At 38.1% G+C, this 18,919-nt stretch overlaps 3 protein-coding genes and 1 pseudogene across 3 annotated transcripts; 1 reads left to right on the top strand and 3 right to left on the bottom strand.

Annotated features, from left to right (window-relative positions):
• Window positions 1-1,271: 1,271 nt before the first annotated feature.
• LOC113771328 lies at window positions 1,272-5,705 on the bottom strand (annotated as a pseudogene).
• Window positions 5,706-7,383: 1,678 nt separating this feature from the next.
• On the top strand, window positions 7,384-7,899 carry LOC113771327 (cytochrome P450 750A1-like). Its single transcript, XM_027315921.1, has one exon. It carries the CDS (start codon window positions 7,384-7,386, stop codon window positions 7,897-7,899), a length of 516 nt encoding a protein of 171 aa, XP_027171722.1.
• An 8,338-nt stretch (window positions 7,900-16,237) lies between these two features.
• LOC113771326 lies at window positions 16,238-17,690 on the bottom strand. The gene is made up of 3 exons (XM_027315920.1): window positions 17,522-17,690; window positions 17,162-17,412; window positions 16,238-17,041 (listed from the first exon to the last, which is right to left on the bottom strand). Exons 1-3 carry the CDS (start codon window positions 17,688-17,690, stop codon window positions 16,238-16,240), a joined length of 1,224 nt encoding a protein of 407 aa, XP_027171721.1.
• Window positions 17,691-17,785: 95 nt separating this feature from the next.
• On the bottom strand, window positions 17,786-18,646 carry LOC113771325. The gene has a single exon (XM_027315918.1). The coding sequence runs from the start codon at window positions 18,644-18,646 to the stop codon at window positions 17,786-17,788; it is 861 nt and encodes a 286-aa protein (XP_027171719.1).
• Window positions 18,647-18,919: the final 273 nt, after the last annotated feature.

Raw genomic sequence — 18,919 nt, 5'->3', positions numbered from 1 at the left:
GGTGTTGCAGATGTCTATACAGGAATTTCGAGCGAACTCGATCATCAAGGGCCATGGTTAGGCCATGCAACTATAAGCGAACTCTACTGGAGGAGCTTAGGCCCCCACTGAACCATGCAACTTTTTTTTTTTTTGGTAAAGAATCATGCAACTATAAGCGACCCCATGTGCAAGCTAAAAATGGGAGATGTTGTGGAATTAACTCCAGCAATACCAGATAAATCATTGATGGAGTACAGGGAGGAGATTCATTGCATGTACGGCTGAGGACTCACTATACCATTGATCATCATTCTCGTAGTTCAATGATTGGCTCGAGCAGCTGACCCGTTCTGATAATATACGTGTAGTACGTGTAGTAATAGGGTACCATGGACAAATTACTCATTCTTTTGTGTATGTGTGTGTATATATATCATAATATCTGTACAGAACAGCTTCAGATAAATGGATAACTGAATTGGTAGGACGTGTTGCTTTGTGTTTAGATACTAGCACCAGGTTAATCATGTTGCCTTCCAGTTTTGTTAGTCTGCACGACTTCTTCACAAATAACCAAAACTAACAAGAATGTGATGTGACTTTCTGGAACGTTCACGTGCATTGTAGACAAATAAGGTAAGATTATCTGTGCAAGCACTCTCTGGTAATCTTTTGGGCTCAGGGGCATTGTCGCCTGACGAAAATTTTGCAGGGCACTTGAAGTAAAAGGAAAATGAGCATCAACAGTTATTTGTGCTCGCCTGATGATCTAGGTGAGATTTTACTCGAGCTAGGTTTTCCGCCCGTATATTTACAATGGAATATGGATCTAGCTTTGAGGCGTGAGGTACCTTCTCACTGGTTTCTACTTGTACCGTGGCCTGAATTTCCGGTAGAACTTTTTGGTTTTACCAGGTGACTTTTTCCTACTTAACTATTGACCCACCGCAGAAATCATCATTTCTAGTCAAATATAGCTCTATTGAACCTAAAGTAGGATACATGAACCAGCCCAAAGCATTGCCGATGATTAAGAACACAAATTCTTAAAAAAGTTAACTTTCCACTGGATGTGAGCAAATTTACTGGAGTGTTAATAACAATAAAAGAAGTATCATTCGACGAACGCAAACAATCGTGCATCGAGGATACATACAATTCTCCAGTTTGTCTTTTCCCAGTATGAAAACATTTTCAGGGATGAATTTTATCAGTCAACACTGCCCCGGATTGCATCACCAACGGTCATAAAAGCCACAGGTTAAACAACCAACCACTGAAGCCTAGCTTACGAGAAAGGAGTCAAGAAATGGAGATGACAAATGTCAATCTTCCTGGGAATTTTGAAGCGAGAAGAACTATATATAAGCCCAAACATACAATTGACCACTATATGATTTTTGGCAACTGCCATTGAGATTAAAATGCTCATTTTGATCGTTTGGGTCCAATTGGAAAAGATACACGCTGAGCAGCGCCTTGTGAAGCATCTATTCTTTGCTCTTGAGAAGGGTTTAGGTTTGGATCAGCAGCCTCTTCATCATCCTCCGTTTCCTCAACTGCTTCCTTGCTTTGTTTCTTTGTAATAGCAAATTGGTAGTTGGGACTGATTACGGTATCCTGTTCAGGAGGAAGTGGAGTTCCAGGCCCGGCAATTGATTTTCGTAGAGGGGTCTTGTTTCTATTCCTAGCTAGCTCTAGTAGGACCTGAACAGTAATCAATACAAAATTGTTAATAAGTACACTGCAAGGACACAAGACAATGCATGTTATTTGCATGTCAGTTGGGAAGAGGGCTTTCCCTAATGTTACAATTTTAAATACTGCAACTTCACCTCAAAAACTCACATATCCAGGTTCCATAAAAAGAATACATTGCAAATGGCAATAAAAAAAAACATTCAGACGAATCAACAACTCAATGAAGGAAAGCTAATAAAAGCAGCAAATTATAGGAAATTGACACTGCATCTTCAGCAGTGTGGTGCTTCTGAGCAATGGTTTAAACGCGAGGGTGTTGGACAGAGCGATCCATGTTCGCCCTACCGGGTGAAAGCCCTAAGATATGGGGCGTAATCCCACAAATTTTGATTTTTTTAAAACATATAAAAGTATAAAATATGCAATAATATTACAAAATTACAATATTCATAAACATATATCTATATATAGATATATATAGACACACACACACTATATATATAGACACACACACTTGATAAAATTAAGAAAAACTACAAAAATATTATTGTTGTCTAACAAGTAAAATCATAACATAACTCTAACCCATACATTCACCATCCATGTTAGCAAAAAATAAATATATCTTAGAACAAATGAAAAGGGACAAAAATATAGGGTACAAAGTCATGGATGGATGCTTCTACTTAGTATTTTCTCCAAACTCTCTCCATAGAGATGATAAATGGAACCATTCTTCAAGTTACTAAACAATAACAAGGACAGAAAACAAAGACAAGGAAGAAAAAATAGTAAAATAGAATTTCAAGCTTGCTTTTGTATTTTCAATTTAAATTTAATTTTCAGTAACAAGCTTGAATTATGTTTAATCTTATTTAATCTGAATTCAATCAGCTTTGATGGAGTGAATAAGCACAAAACTTGAAATTCTCAACAATTGATTAAAAATCCTCACAGGGAAAAAGGAGGAGAGAAAATTACTACTGCTACTACCAGTAATAATGGCTATTAGGATAAAAACAGGGTTGTGGGTTAACTTAATGAAGAATATACCTCACGTGGAGGAGGCTATGAGAAGCTAAAATTGACTTTGGACAGAATGGGAAGCTCAACATCATCAGGATCACAGATTTGCCAGCATGGTCTGAGTAAATTGTCAACCTCCTGCCTTCCCTCTTTTCCAAGACTGATCAACATTAAGTTTCAACCTTTTCTCAAGTGCCTTTACCATGTTCTAATAAATTTATTCGGTGTCTGAACACTAGTAGCCATCCCTCAAGTAGTGGTTTTGAAGTTTCTTTTATTGGTGCAAAAATAAATTTTTTCTGCAAAAGTACTTAATTCAAGGACTACGTGATAATTTTAAAATTTTAATTGTGGATTGTAGATATGCTTATCGTGTGCCACTAAATATAAACAACCATTGCACAATGATGCTATTTACCCTACTAAATGTACCTTTATTTAAAAAACACTTAGAATCTACAATATTTATAGCTCTTCTTAAGGATGTCATGCTAATTATCAAGTCTAAAACCAAACTGATTAACACAGTCGGGAAACCAACCAACTAGTGATTTCAATTTTCTAGTCGGTCTAGGGAGGGAGATCCCCTAATTTGTGGGTCGCGGGCCTCCTATAATTATTACTGGTATATGAATGGGTTGCTATGTCCCTTTTGTTTAAGTAGTAGGTTCTGAAAGCCGCACCATACATAATTAAAAATTCTTTTCTAAAAGAAAACAAAACTTCAAATCGAATAGCAAGAAAAGAGGAGATTTTCAATGCCAAATTCAAATCCAGTGCAAAAATGATTGATGAATCGGTACAGCATTCATCCCTAAACTGAGCTGATTTTGGGGGAAAAGAAAATTTCACTAAGCTGATTTTGGGGGCAAAATAAAACTTCACATGCACATGGAGGATTTTTTGGGTTGCAATCAAAAGAAAGTACAATTAGTTGTTGGAAGAATTGGCAGAAAAGTGAAGATTTTGCATGCTCATAGGCATTATCTATCTCACTAGAAGAAAGGGGAAGGAAGTTCTCCTTCTGAAACCTAAACAACGAATAAAAATGATGATTAAGAGAGAATCTCATTAGGGCTAAGTGTTAGACTAACCTCTTGTTAATTTGGATGTTTCACTAACTAACAGGCCTAACATGACTTACACTAATTTGACTGGCTCCATTATCTTAATTAATCCAAAAAAAACCCATGTAATAAAAGGAGCCCAAAATAATCTACAACTATTTGCATTTGACCAGAAAATTATAAAGCAAATAATTTCAAGCATACAAAAATAATCCTAAATAGTTAGCAACTATTTGAAGAGCTAATTTTTATAAAAGGACTCAATTGACCTTTCCCATCAATTAAGAAGCAAACAAAATAAACAAATGAAATAATTAAATCATTGTTACCAATTAGCCCCAAAATAGTAAGGAACTATTATGCCTTTGAATTTGGATATCAAGTCTCAAATAGACATTTCTCACTCCTTAAACCCCAAAATTGAAAAACTACAGTTTCCTCCAATAACACATTGACACTTGCCGTTCAAAGGAGAACTTCAGGGTTCTCTTATCTAGTTGGCAGATCTCCTTAATTAGTTCCTCAAAATCTTAATTGTTTAACACATTCACTTCTACTTATTACTTCTAAGACAAATTTAAACATACTAGTAACCGTATAATCCGGTTATTAACATATATATATATATATACATATGAATGTATGCATGTATATATGTATGTATATATAAAGAATTAATTTTTCCTACACTAACAGTATATGCACTATTAGTTTTGGATTAATGATAGTTATGAAAAACGTAAATTTGAAATTCAACTTTTGCACATGTATCATGGATCAAATGGTAATAGTATATATATTATCCGCATATATAAGATTTACTCATATATAAAATCCAGTCATTTATTTTTTCCCTAACAATGTTCCTTCCTATGTGCTTTTGTTGAATGCACCTTCCGCCTTAGTATTTTCCTCAATTAAACTTCCCCTGGCTCTTAAACTTCCACCGTCCCCTTCTGTTTATTACCTTGTACCTATTCTTTACTACAATTCACATGTCCTACTTAATTACGTTCATTATTTTTTTTCCTCCACCACGGTTGGTATAATTAATTTAAGACATCAATCGTTATCATTAATTTCCCTATCAACTCCTTTTTTTTATCGACATTGTAAGTATTTGTATCTACACCAAACTAATGCCACAGTACCCGGGCAGAGCGGACCCGACCAATGCCCAAAACGGTAACTACTGGGTTCGAACTCGAGACCTTGGGATAAGGATCCTGAGCGAAAACCAGTCGAGCTTCTCAGCTTGGGCAATTTCCCTATCCACCCTATTCATCAGAAGTAACAACCTACGATTGGAAAAAAAAAAAAAAAAACTACTACTAGCATAATCAACAACCAAGTACTGAGCTATTCCAAGGGAAGAGCTGAGTTATGTGGACTTGGAAGAAGCCTAGATCGCTTGTCACTCGAGGTTGGTTCGAATAGTTTTGGAGTAATCTAATTAAGCCTCAAGATCATGTATTCAAATCACTTTTTTATCTTATTTATCTTTGGAGGATGGGGTACATAGGCACAAGAAAATTAATTTAACAAGACTGAAATACTCCCTACGTTTGAAAAAAAGAAAAAAAAGTGCTGACAGAATTTTCACTTTCAATCGTGTCAATGGGCTATCAATGTGGTCCCCACATTTCACTCAGGATCAACTTCCTCTTTTAAATTTTAATTTCTCTTAGTAACCCGGGGTCCTTGCCATATTCACCAGTACGGATTTTTTAGACATCCGGTAATCAATCCCCAACACGTGGCAGCACATAACTCCCTACATTTCCGTGTTTGATTTCCCGTCTACATTCAATCCCTCCGTACACCTTTACCGTTCCATTGGTATGGACCGCTGTACCAATCTTTGGAATTCTCGTTACATTGCTCGGATATAGTGCCATGTTTAAATCGCGGAGATGGCAACGGGGCCATCCCTATGTATAGACACTGGAGGCAAACAAGCTATCTGGACCGAATTAATGTCCCTTGATCGATTTTGGCACCACATTTTTCTTGAGCGATTTAGGCACTCTCGAATCCAATGCTATAGAGCATAGCATCTCAGCCGACGGTCCAGCCTCTCGTTCGAAACATGTCGCGACACCGCCTGTTGATGCGACCACTAATTGGATCTGGTATGGTTTCCAGGTCCTCAAGGACAAAATCACTTAGACACCATACAATGATAGAGGTAGCATTTCCTTGTAAGGAACTACTACCATCAAAAGTTTGACACCTATATTATATCATTCTATACACTGGAATTTTTTTTAAACACGTGATGCAGACTTGAGGATCTGCACAATAATTCAACCAAGCTGATCACAGGAAATGCTCTCCTGTATACACAGAAAGCAAAAACGTGAAAAACGAGCAAGCAAACAAAATTGAGATTAGTATGTTGATTAATTGTTTAAATTAACTTGAATATAAGTTCATTTCAAAAGAGGTTCGCGAGGCGAGTCCTGAGGCGAAGTGTTCCAATACTACTGCTAAGTGATCGTATAAGGCAAAAGTGTTGTGGGGTGTACGACCAAGCGCTTGGGCGTGCCTATGAAGTGGGATGTTAAAAGTGTATGCCCTACAAACTGTCTTAAAAAAAGATTTAATTTCATCAATTAAGTTTTTAACTTTTTAATATTCAACTTTATTACTAATTTACTATCTTTTATATTGAGACATTGAATGAGTTTGATATGAATTTTTTTGTAATATAATATATGGTTAGGCAAAAAAGGTAAAGAAAAAAAGATTGTTACCTGTAGATTGGATCCTGTGATAGGATGGAAATTTCAAAACCACCATCAACTATTGGAAGAAAATTACCTAGTGTATATACACTAGATAAAGATGATGACATGGATGATATTGACTTTGATGAATAGTATCATTTTATTTGTCAGTTTATTTCTAATTATTGGTGTTATTCTTTGTTATGCATTATAAGCAATATGGTTGCTAATTTGGTATTTTATTTTTGATACTAGTTAAGTGTGTTTGTTGAAACAATTAACCTTTGAAGTTTGTGTCTACTTGAATTTATGTATTTGTAATTTAAGTGCTTGATAATGTGGTGACTTTTGAATTGTGACTAATTTGTTTCTAAGATTAAACTTTTTGTAATTTTAATTATTTTGCTTTTTGGTGCAGCTAATGTTAATATGCATGTTTCTTAAATTATCAGTTGAAGTTATACAATAATAATTCTTATTTGTATAAATTTTCTTAATTTTATCTAATTTTATTATATTTATTTTTATCTTCAAATGAATTTTTTATAATATATATCATATTTATATATTTTTTAAAAATAAAAATTTGTGGGGCTTACGCTTGGGCCTTTCGTCCCATTTGCAATACATTCGCCTTTTAAAACACTGATTTCAATTGACCATTGGCCGACAGACCGTTCATAATAGTAAACAATGAGTTCTTGGCAGTAGTAGTTAATTACTCGGCCAGTTCCACAACTTTATATAGCACCCCTTCAAGGCTCCATGCTCATTAAAACACACTTCCACACACACACACACACACACCAAAAGAAATGGAGATTTCTTTCACCCCCACCACCAGTTGGGCCGCCTACGCAGTCGCATGGCTTGCAACGATGGTCATCGCGCTCCTTTGTAGGCGTTTTCATCAGAAAAAACTCAACCTCCCTCCAGGTCCAAAGCCCTGGCCTATCGTTGGAAACTTAAACCTCATTGGCACCCTCCCTCATCGTTCACTCCATCAACTCTCCCTAACATATGGTCCCCTAATGCACCTCCGTTTTGGCTCCTTCCCCGTTGTGGTCGGCTCCTCCATGGAGATGGCCAAAGTTTTCCTCAAGACCATGGACGTCACTTTTGCTGATAGGCCCACAACTGCAGCCGGAAAGTATACCAGCTATAACTTCTCTGACATCATATGGTCCCCTTACGGACCATACTGGCGCCAGGCGCGTAAGATGTGCCTCATGGAATTGTTCAGCGCAAAAAGACTCGAGTCCTATGAACATATTCGTGTGGAAGAAATGAACTCACTTCTTCTGGGGCTGTTCCAATCTTTAGGCAAGCCTGTCTTGTTGAAAGATTATCTCACAACTACTAGAGCTCATAATATATGTCTTATCTTTATATGATACATAGTATGTTTTACTTTGAATCCAATGAAAAATTGGTGACTTTGATGAAAACTTGAAGAAACTTGCTGGAATTTCTGTTGGATCCACGTGAGAGAGACTGGGATTTTCCAAGTTTATTATCCAAAACTTTCCGTATGTAACGATAATCCATACACCTTCTAACACTTTAATCTTAGCAAGCATGTGATTCTTTATGGGTGTGAAAAGCTTGACTTTTTGTGGCTGAGAATTCTTGTTGGAGGACTGCCATGGCTGGAAAGTTAAAATAGTTGCAATTCTTGTTTTTACAATAGAGATTTTGGAAAGTTTTGCTGAACTTTTGGAAGCTATATGTTACCATTCTAGTATATAAGTGAGTCCATGTTGGATTTGGTTGATAATTTGATAGATTGATTGAAAATCTTGGAAAATATATGGCTGGAATTTCAGTTTTGAGACTTGAATGACTGGTGTGTTTTCTCATGCATAACTTCTATCTTGCAAACTAAAGTTTATGCAAATATTGGTTAAAATTACCCTATGGTACTCTATTTTGCTTTGTATATTATGTTTACATTGATTTGAAAAGAAATATCGAGTCTTTGGAAAAGAAACATGGGTTAGTTGAGCTTGCAAGACTGTTTGGACAGATTGGGATAGTGGAGGAGTTCAAATTATTTTCTCAAAATTTTAGGAGATTTTAATTAAACTTTGAACTAAGAACAACCTATAAAGAATAACAGTAAAATGTAGGATCGATTTTAGGAGATTTGAACAAAGGAAATAGTGAACTTTGGACCAAAAACATGAAGTATGTCCTACTAAATCTGTTTTGAACAATCCTAACTTAGATTCTAGCTTTTAACTTTGAATTTCTAAGGTGAAAATGAATCAAAACTGATCAAAACTTCTTTAAGTTACCTTATAAAAGTTTTACCTATAAAACTTGACAGAACTTTAATATAAGTACAAGTTTAAATCTAATTTATACCCGTTTTAACTGCAAGTATATAGGTCAACTAGTAGTTTAGGGCATATATCGGGTCGATCCCACGAGAAAGATTGGACAATTACCGGCACTACTAAAGCTTCTCTATTATTTAGACGATCAATGAATTAAAAGAGATAAAACTATGCTAAACTTATGTAAGATAATAACAAATGAAAGCTCCTTAGGTTATGATATTCCTAACTACTCATGCAAGTGTTATTTTTGGATCATTGAGTACTACTATCTTGGCTAGTTATGGCGTAATTTTCTTATGTATGTGAAACCTACTTTCGTAGTAAATCAACTATACTTATACTAATCCATACCTACTCTCGTGGTTATGAAATTAGTTACAAGTTTATTTCTTCTATGAAATTACATGAAATGAACCACTAAAGTAATAAAGGTGCACCTCTACTCTCGTGAGTGTACTCCCTAGGTTTAGTACTTTTTGAACTAGTATTAAATCTCTATTTTCATTGAAGAAACAACACCTTTAGATCATCACAATTAATGGCACCAAGTTAATCATGATTTAAAGAGCTAAAGTACTAAATAACTTGTTCAAAATAATAGCATCAAATAGCCAAATAATAAACACTAACAATCATAGAAAGTTGAACCAAACCCAAGGCATAAACTTTAGAGACACATAATAAACATAAAATCCAAAACTTGTATATTAACTAAACTTAGAATCAAGTACAAAAGATAAAGAGTTGGAATGGAAAAGTAACCCTTGTTACATGAGCTATTTCCTTGCCTTCTTCATCTCCATCTTCATCTTTGCCTAGCTAATAAACAAGAAGGATGAACTACTAATAACTCTCCTATACTAACCTAACCTAACACTAAGAAAATGTAAGAACTACATTTTTTGTGGTGTTTTCTTGCACTCTCCAATCTCTCTTTAATCTTGAAAGTCCATGGCTATATATAGAGGACTCTAGTCAAGAAATAAGGCTTCAAACATCTCTTTTTATAGCTGCAAAGTAGTTATCAACATCCATCAATAGCTGTGAATTATTGTGTGACAGCCCCACCTCCCCTTAAAGCGTACCCAAGGTTTGGCAGACCGCCTGCCTAACTCTCGGCAGGACTCAGTCACAATTCATGAAAACTTCAAATAAAACCCTCAATAAAAAAAAAGCAATAGTTATTACAACCTTTAACATATATACTCATGGTTCTCTAACATCCACACAACCTATAAATACAATCAAAGAATCAGACTTACAAAAATCGAACCAAACAAGCTGACTAGATATCTATGAAGTACACGCTCGAGCAACTAACAATCTTAGAAGAAATTGAGGCTTTCCTCAATTCAACCTCTCATGTCCTCATCCCTGTAAGGAAAACAAATGGCGTGGAATGAGTTAAAAGCCCAGTGAGATTTCAAGAAAATAGGCAGGTAATATAACAGGCAAGACCATACGCCGAAGATCAAGAAACAAGTCAAAACTCAAATAGATCATGGCCCAGTATATAGTTAAGCAAGTAGCCAAATGGATCATGCAAAAATGTACAGTAAAGAACACATTCATGTCAAAGGATATAGGTTGCTCTAAGGAGCAAGTTCCACTGCAGCTTGAACAAGATTCGTTGGCTCTCCGTCAACCACTAATGCATAACGTTTGTAGATCACCGCTTTACACCAGTTTCCATCCACCGATCAACCCCCTACAGGGCCCGAACGTCTAAGAAGTACCCAAGGTTAGTTGATCTCCTCGACCAAGCCCTTACTGGTTCGATTCAACCAACTAACTCTAGGTTGGACTTATAGTTCCAGATATTCAGTAATTCAGGATATGGCTTATAGCCCCACGTATTCAGATAATCAAGATTGGAGTCGTTGGCCATTATCCAACGCTCACACAGTAAAGCTTGGAGACGTTAGTTGTCACTTAACGCTCCGTATTCAGAAATAAGCAGCGGTGGTAATATTCGAGTATATCAATTAGTCGAGAAGATAATACTCCACTCGACAAAACAGGATAGAGGTACTGAAACGGGATGAGAGGCACCTCCCACTCGGATGGAGTGTGGTACATGCTACCGCTCAGCACTAGTGTGGACGAGATAACTCTCCAATCGATTTAAACAGGATAAAAGTAGTGAGACGAGAGCCCCAAAAATTAGGTTGTATTTATTTATTTCTTTGAATGCATTTTCTTTACTTTAAATTATTGCCTTAATTTTCTTGATATTTTTATAAGTGAGTCAAGTTTTAAAATCATTTTCTTGGTATAAGTTAGTTCATGTTAAGTTTGAATTACGTTATGGACGTGGGACCCGCTAATGCGGTACGTGTGATAAATTTTGAAGAGTAGATGGAGTTTCGTGTAAACGGATATTATTTTATAAGATATTAAGAGATAATTAGAGATTGGCCAAATATTTTAGTGATTAGAAGACAAAAAGATGAGAATTAATCCTTGGATGCCAATTGTCATTGAAGCATTAGACCTTGACTTTGACTAGAACTTTTCTTAACTTTTACTAAAACCAAATTTTGACCAAAATTCTTCTATTTCCTCCTAGCTTTGGCCAGCCATATGGAGAGGAAAAATCAGCCATAATCTTCTTATCCTTGGCCGAAATTTTTGACTAAGCAAGAGAGAAGAAGAAAAAAAAAGAAAGGAAGAAAGGTTGGATTGCCAAGTGTGGCAATTAAGGCTACCATTTCTTTAAAACTTGTCTTTCTTTTTGGACACAAATAACACTCCATTTTCTTACCTCTTGGCTGAGAGAGAGAGAAGATAAAGAGAGGAAAACTACTTCAAGTTTAATCTTATTCCCTAGCTACAACTTGTGGGAAGTCAACCTAAAACTCTAATCAAATTCATAGAGAGTTGCTACAAGGAAGGAAGGTGGCTGGTGTGGAGTGTTTTGGGGGAAAAGGAAGCTGCAATTTGCTACTCATCCTGAGATTTGAAGGTACTTTTGGCAAGAAGCTACTTTATTACTTTAATCTTGCACTTGAATGAGAATAGTGATTGTTTGTAGTAGGTTTCATGGAAGATTTTGTAGTTTTGTATAGTAGATTGTTATTTCCAGCTTTGAATGATGAATTCCAACTTTGCTAGGGAATCTTTGGGCTGTCCATGGGGATCTCCAGCTTGTATAAGCACTTTTGGCTTCCTTTAAGGAATTTCAGCCTTTGTTAGTAGTTTTAGCTTAGGGCTTGAATTTTCCAGTTTTGATATGTTAAATTGCAACCTTGGGATGTCATTTCAGCTTTGTTGTGGTTGATTCTTGAGTTAGAAATTGGCTATATTGGATGGTTTTGTGGCCTTAGACAAGTTTACTTTATAGCTTATAACTTGTGGTTGTGATTGAGGTTGGATTGCTATAAATATTGGTATTGAGTTTGGATGGAAAGTAAAGAAAACAAAGGAGGTGCTGCTGAAAATTTTGACCGCAGGAACCCTTGGGCAGCCTTAGGAAATCTGCTATATCTTGCTGTAGAAAAGTCGGAATTGAGTTCTGTTGGTTGTGTTTGAAACTAGAGTCAGAGTACTATCAACCGTGAAAAGGTCAGACTTTTTCTCAATTCCTATGAATATCTATGATTTTTCAAAGTTGACTGAAATTACATACCTGTTCTGTCTTTTACCGGACGAAGTTTCAATATGGGCTGCGAATTTCTCCATGTTTTAGATTGAAACAGTTTTTGCTCAAAACATAAAAGTTGTAGGGAGTTAAGTTAGCTTTCTACCAAGAAAATTTCAGCTCAATCGTAGTACTGTAGCTTATGAAATGACTAAAATACCCCTGACTACCCAAATGCACTATTTAACCGACAGCTTTCGATTTCAATTTTTGACCATGAAAATGCATGATTTGGCTTTGGAGGTCTTCATAATAAATGTAGGCCTATGTCTTACCTTCAAAACGCCATAAGATTCATCTCAATCCGATAAGTGTAGCTTCACTTGTGATTAAAATGCCAAAAGGTGAGAGGAACTTGATGATTTTAGAATTTGCTTTGCTTGACATGATATTTGTGATCTAGGGTTGGACTTGAGCAAGGAACTATCGATGATGGATGAGGATCATGAGTTGTGGTTGGTGAGTGCTTCCCAAAACTAGTTCCAAAGTTATTTTTTGAACTATTTCTTGCACTGTTTACTCGATTGCATATTATGTGTGCTTGCATATGTGCCATGCAATGATTTGGCTAAAATGAGTGCTTGGAAGTCTTGTACTTAACACCAATGTCTCCACCTTAATGATACTTGACTTGCCTTGAATGTTGGAGCACCGATGGCTCCCTTGTATTGTTTGACTGTTACTTGATCTATTTGAGCGTTGGATGTTTAAGTACAATGATTTCACTGGCTCACAAGAGCAATAAACTTACATTTGATCACTGATTCATGACATTATCCAAATGCTCTATTGTGAAACTTATTTGATTATTGATTTTTACTGGACACTCGTTAAGCTTCTAGCTCGCCCCAAAATATTTATTTCCTCTCCACAGGGCTAGAGGTAAAGGAAGCACTTGTATTAACTTATTATTGTGACTAGATGGAATATCTCATGTATATTTTGAATTTCGATTAACTTGTGGTATGTAAATTCGTGTAGTATTTGATGTAATATTTGAGATTTACATTGTAATTTATTTGAGAACTGTAGTGAGTCCTGGCGAGAGTTGGGCAGGCGATCCGCTAAATCCTAGGGTACGCCCTAGTTGAGGTGGGGTCGTCACATAGTGGAGAACGAAACAAGTTGTGCAAGTGGAGAGCAACCATTTCTGACCATAATCCGGCAGAATCTGGCCGGATTACTCCCCTGCCTTCCTGTGCAATTTCTGTCCAGTCTTCAATGTTGCTCCAATTTTGCCTCAATTTCAACTGAACTTTTCTTGATGATAGAAGCTGAATTAACTCTTGACCAAACATGAAACCTGTAGTCCTTTGAGTTAGCTTTCCAATGCATCAAGAATCACCTCATTTGGATTTGTGTAGGCGGCGAAATGACTAAAATACCCTTGACTGCGCAATGCCTTGTTTCAGCTTCAACCAATAGAAATTGGCTACTGTAATTCGGCTTTTTGACCTAGAAGACCTTCAAACTGGATTTTGATGTCTTCACATGAATTGTATATCTATCTCTTATCTTCAAAATGGTTTAAGAATCATCTCAATTCGATCATTGAAGCTCGAGTTATACCCAAAATACAAATATGTGTCAAAGCTGTAAACTTTCCAAATGAAGTATATTTCCAACTCCTATACAAATTATGGACAAAATGCAAGTAAAAAGTGACAAAAACCTCATTTAATCATTTAAGAGCATTTTACACCAATTATAACCAAAATAATCCATTTGCTTCCTACAATATAGCCAAAGTGAATAAAAATAGCATAAAATGTCATTCAAATATTGCTCAAATTAATCATTTATCAATTCCCCCACACTTGAGTCATTGCTTGTCCTCAAGCAATTCACACATAATCAACTACAATGACTCAAATGAAGAAAACATTAAATGCACTTTTTCAAATTTAATTCCTCATGTCTTGGCAAACAATTATTATGTAATTATTCAGTTTACACTAAATACTCATAATATCAAGGGAAAGATAATTATGTCTTAAATTCAACAAGTTAAACTTAATCTCTCACCCTAACCTAATTTGACAAGTAAGCAAATCACATAGTCAATTTATAACTATCCTCCTCCCAAAATCATCTCTTCCTCAATTCTCACGACTAAGAGGGATTTATTCATACTTGATTTTTTTACTCAAATAGTGAAAATGCCTTTTGATGCGAAAATCGATACTTTTAGGTGAAGATCCCCGGTTACTCAACATTTCACCTATTTAAGTTGCTATGCATACTCTTAATTCAAGCACCTTTTTACACGAATGTCGACATTTGTAGATGCCAACCCCCGGTTAGTCGGTACAAGAATCATTGTAGTAGACCAAAAACTCTTATTCTTCTTTTCTTTCTTTTTCTTTCTTTTTCTTTTTTTTCTTCTTTTTCAAAAGTAAAAGACAATAAATAGATATTCCCTCTTAACAAATACACAAAAATAATTAAAGGAAGAGTATAGCATTTATTGACTATATTAATCACTTACTTGCAAAATTAAGTAAAGAGGAGAAATCTCATTATTTTTTTTTGGCTAACCCCGTAATGGGAGTGGGCGCCACTCCAATTTTTATTCAAAAACCATCAACGTACATCGGGTGAGGTTGGCATGCCACCGGTAAACCCTAAGCCAAGCGTACATAGGGCGTCTGTATCCTATCAAGATGGGCTAATCCGTTTATATGAGCTGGAAATGAGGCAGGGGGGAACCTTTGACTAACATGCGTAGAGCTTGCTAGTTGTGCCAAGGCGTCTGCAATTGCATTCGCTTCCCTATAGGTATGAGTAAAAGTAACCTGGCAACCCATCGCTAAAGCCTTGATGCAAGAGACAGTCTTCCATAGCTTTCAAGGAACTCTGTCGTTGCCTACCACCATATTCAGTAAAACCTGAGAGTCCATTTTCATTGCAAAAAGTGGATATCCGCTGAGATTTACATGCCTTCCAGTAATGCCAAGGCTTCTGCTTCCATATTTGTCATGGACCCTAAAAATGACGAGAAGCCACTCAGGATATTACCATCAGGGTCACGGAGTACCCCTCCAGCTCCTGAGTGTCCTAGATTCCCTAAGGATGAGCCATCAATATTTAATTTGACATACCTGAGCGGTGACCGTGTCCATATGACCCAGCGTAGGAGGGGTCGCTCCATCCTTGTCATGTTAATCGATAAGCCCGAGAGGACCAACTCCCTGTCATCCTGCATCACCTGGACGAAGGGACGGACCTGAGACATGCTGAGCAGCAAAGCCTTTATGTTCCAACAGACTCGGAACGATGTTGCAACAATGCCCTCGTACATTGCCCTATTTCTAGCCTTCCACAGTTCCCAACATATAAGGGGTGGCAACACCCTACACAACTCTCCCCACGCAGTACTAGGAGACTTGTAGAGCCATCACTACTGCAAGCGACAAATGATGCCATTGGGAGGCCTAATAGGCAGCAGAAAGGCCCTAGAGAAGAAATTTCACACCTCCGTAGCAAGAAGACAGTCGGATAAGACGTGGTCCTGGGACTCCCCATCAAGACAGAATTGACACTTAGAGGGGAGCTGGAAACCGAACCTGCGCAAAGCCTTAGGGAAAGGCAGGTAGTTATTAAGCAGCTTCCACATAAAAATGGCTATTTGCACGAGATTCGACAACTCCAGACACACTTCCGTGACCTTAGGCACGCTTCTTTAGGCCACAGTGCGTCCCATGTAGAGGAGACGATAAAATCTCCGGAGGGTGTAAGGACCCAGGCCCGCTAAACCCTGCCATCTAGATCTATAACCTGCGTGAAGTGGTCCACCATGTCCCGAATAGCCAGCATTCGTCTCCAAACTCTGGAAGCCTTAGGCCGGGCACCACTGTCCATGGGATAGCTAGACCTTATATAATTGGCCCACAGGGAGGTTGAATTGCAAAACCGCCACCACAATTTACAGCTAAACGCCCCCAAGATGTCCTCAAAAGATCCCACCCCAAGTCCGTTCTCATTCACTAGATAACATAAATTCCTCCAAGAGCACCAATGATGCTTAGGACCTAGCTCCGATTGTCCACAAAAGAAATTTGCCATGAGCCCTTCGAGGCGTTTGATCACCTCCTTGGGGGAATCCATGATAGCCAGCACGTGCGATGGTATGGCTAAGAGAACATGTTTGATTAGGATCAAGCGACCACCCTGCGAGAGGAACTTTTTCTGCCAGCCCGCTAGTTTAGCAATGAATTTTTCAACTAGGAATTGGAGGAACTCCTTTTTCCGGTGGCCAACATATAAGTTGCATCCCAAATAAGAGAAAGGGAAAGAACCCTGTTTGAAGCCCGTCAAGTGTTGGATGCGACGTATTTGGCCAGCGCCACATCGCCTGGATACTATAAAGAAACTCTTTTGGTTGTTAATCCTCTGCCCCGCTCCCTCTTGGTAGAGCGTTAAAAATCGGACCAGGTTCACCACAGATCGCCTATCCCCCCGAGCAAAGATCACAACATCATCCGCGAAGGACAAGTGTGTGATACGAATGCAGCCCCTCGGCAGTGCATAATGGGCGATACTGCCATCTGCCACCTACGCATTTAATCCCCTACTAAGGTCCTCTGATGCAAGGATGAGAAGAATAGGGGACAGGGGATCGCCTTGCTTAATCCCGCGTGAGGCCTGAAAGAAACCCCTGGACCTGCCATTCACCAGCACAGAGAACCAGCTCTGAGAGAGGTTATTCAAAACTAGCAAAATAAATCTATAACCAAAACCAAACTTTTGGAGCAGCCGCCTAAGGAACCACCATGACACTCTGTCGAAGGCCTTCATCATGTCTAATTTGAAAATGCAATTATGCCTGCGGGCTTTCTTGTCAATGGACGCCATCATTTGTCCTGGATAAAAATCCGATTGCTCCGGAGATATAATGCTCGGGATGACAGTTCGCAACCTATTAGCTAACATTTTCGTAAAAAATTTTGTTGACGAAAGTGCACATGCTAATAGGTCGAAAATTCGCAAATGTAGCTGGATTTGGCTTCTTTGGAATCAAAACAATCAGCGTACTAGCAATGCCCTTCGGGATCGAGGTCCCAGCCAAAAAATCTCTGGCAGCTGCCGAGACATCAGGGGCCACAGTATCCCAGCAATATTGGAAGAAAGCACCAGTATAACCATTTGTGCCCGGGGCACTGTCCTTATCGAGATTGAAAACAACCCCTTTTAGCTCATCCATTGTGATCTCCCTTAGTAAATCCGCATTCTGGTTCTCTGATACAATCTCCAGTATTTGGAGTAGCAATTCATCTACACCCCTGACCTCCTCCGCAGTCAAGAGCCGCTGAAAAAAGTTAACCGCTTCTTATGCAATTCGCTCCTCATCTTCAACCCATGCCCCCCCTCATCTTTAATGCGGTGTACAGCCAGTTTCGAACGTTTATCCCGAACTGAAGCATGGAAGAACCGTGTATTACAGTCACCATTCTTTAGCCATCTTAAGCGTGCATTTTGGCACCAGTAGTCCTCTTGAATATGTAGGCTGTGCAACAGGAGGGCTTGCACACGGTGGAGATCAGACCTCATCTCATCCATTGGGTTTGCCTCATACAGGACTTCCTTTTGCTGAACCTCTATCTCGCGTTGCCAAGCGATTTGAAAGATATCTCCAAAACAGTGTTTGTTCCATTGTCTTAAGCATGCTTTTAGTTGCTTGAGTTTGAAGGCTAACCGGTACATGCCATATCCTTGTGTCGGCAATTCCCAATTACTCTGCACCACCGATAGGAAATCAGGGTCCGAGATCCAAAAAGTTTGAAACTTAAAGGATTTCGGAACACTTGAATTAGCGGGCTGCAGGGTCACTAGAAGCGGGGAGTGGTCTGAAGTGGCACGATTAAGATGCTGGACAGAAGTGTTTGGCAAGAAACTGAGCCACTGGTGATTGGCTAATACCCTATCCAATCGTTTCCAGATTCTAGCACCTGCTCCAATACCCGACCATGTGTAAGGACTGCCAGAGTAAGGAAGCTCCTGGAGATGGCAATCAAAAATTGCCGTATTAAAGTCAGAGATTGCCCTAAGATCCTGGGCTGCCCTCCCCGTATATTCTGCCACATACTGATAACATTGAAATCCCCACCCACTAACCACAGCCTTGTGATTGATCCAGCGATAGAACTCAGCTCGGACCATAGGGTTCGCCTATCGGCCCTAGTACACTTGGCATATATAAATGATGCATTGACAGTCTCCGTCCAGGAATCATGTCCTGCCATAACATGAAGGATTTGGTCCGAGTTATATAATACATTAAAATGAAAACCAGCACGCCAAAGCACCCAGATCTTATTTGATCAGTTAAACAAGCAAAGATCAAAAGACAACTTCACACGCAAGACCTCTATATTAGACGTCTCTACCATAGGCTCCAGTAGAACTAAGATTGCTATATTATGGAGTCGAAGT

This window comes from Coffea eugenioides, chromosome 5 (assembly GCF_003713205.1).
Source record: "Coffea eugenioides isolate CCC68of chromosome 5, Ceug_1.0, whole genome shotgun sequence".
Lineage (NCBI taxonomy): Eukaryota > Viridiplantae > Streptophyta > Magnoliopsida > Gentianales > Rubiaceae > Coffea > Coffea eugenioides.
This window is presented reverse-complemented; position numbering and strand designations above follow the sequence as displayed.

Bases quoted from the DNA above. Each gene is read 5' to 3' on its own strand.
- LOC113771327 (XM_027315921.1), top strand. From the start codon at position 7,384: ATGGTCATCGCGCTCCTTTGTAGGCGTTTTCATCAGAAAAAACTCAAC.
- LOC113771326 (XM_027315920.1), bottom strand. From the start codon at position 17,690: ATGGATGAGCTAAAAGGGGTTGTTTTCAATCTCGATAAGGACAGTGCC. The intron at 17,413-17,521 runs GTACGCTGATTG...CGAAAATGTTAG, and splicing joins GATCCCGAAGGGCATTGCTA to CTAATAGGTTGCGAACTGTC. The intron at 17,042-17,161 runs GTGAATGGCAGG...TTAAATGCGTAG, and splicing joins AGAGCTGGTTCTCTGTGCTG to GTGGCAGATGGCAGTATCGC.
- LOC113771325 (XM_027315918.1), bottom strand. From the start codon at position 18,646: ATGGTCCGAGCTGAGTTCTATCGCTGGATCAATCACAAGGCTGTGGTT.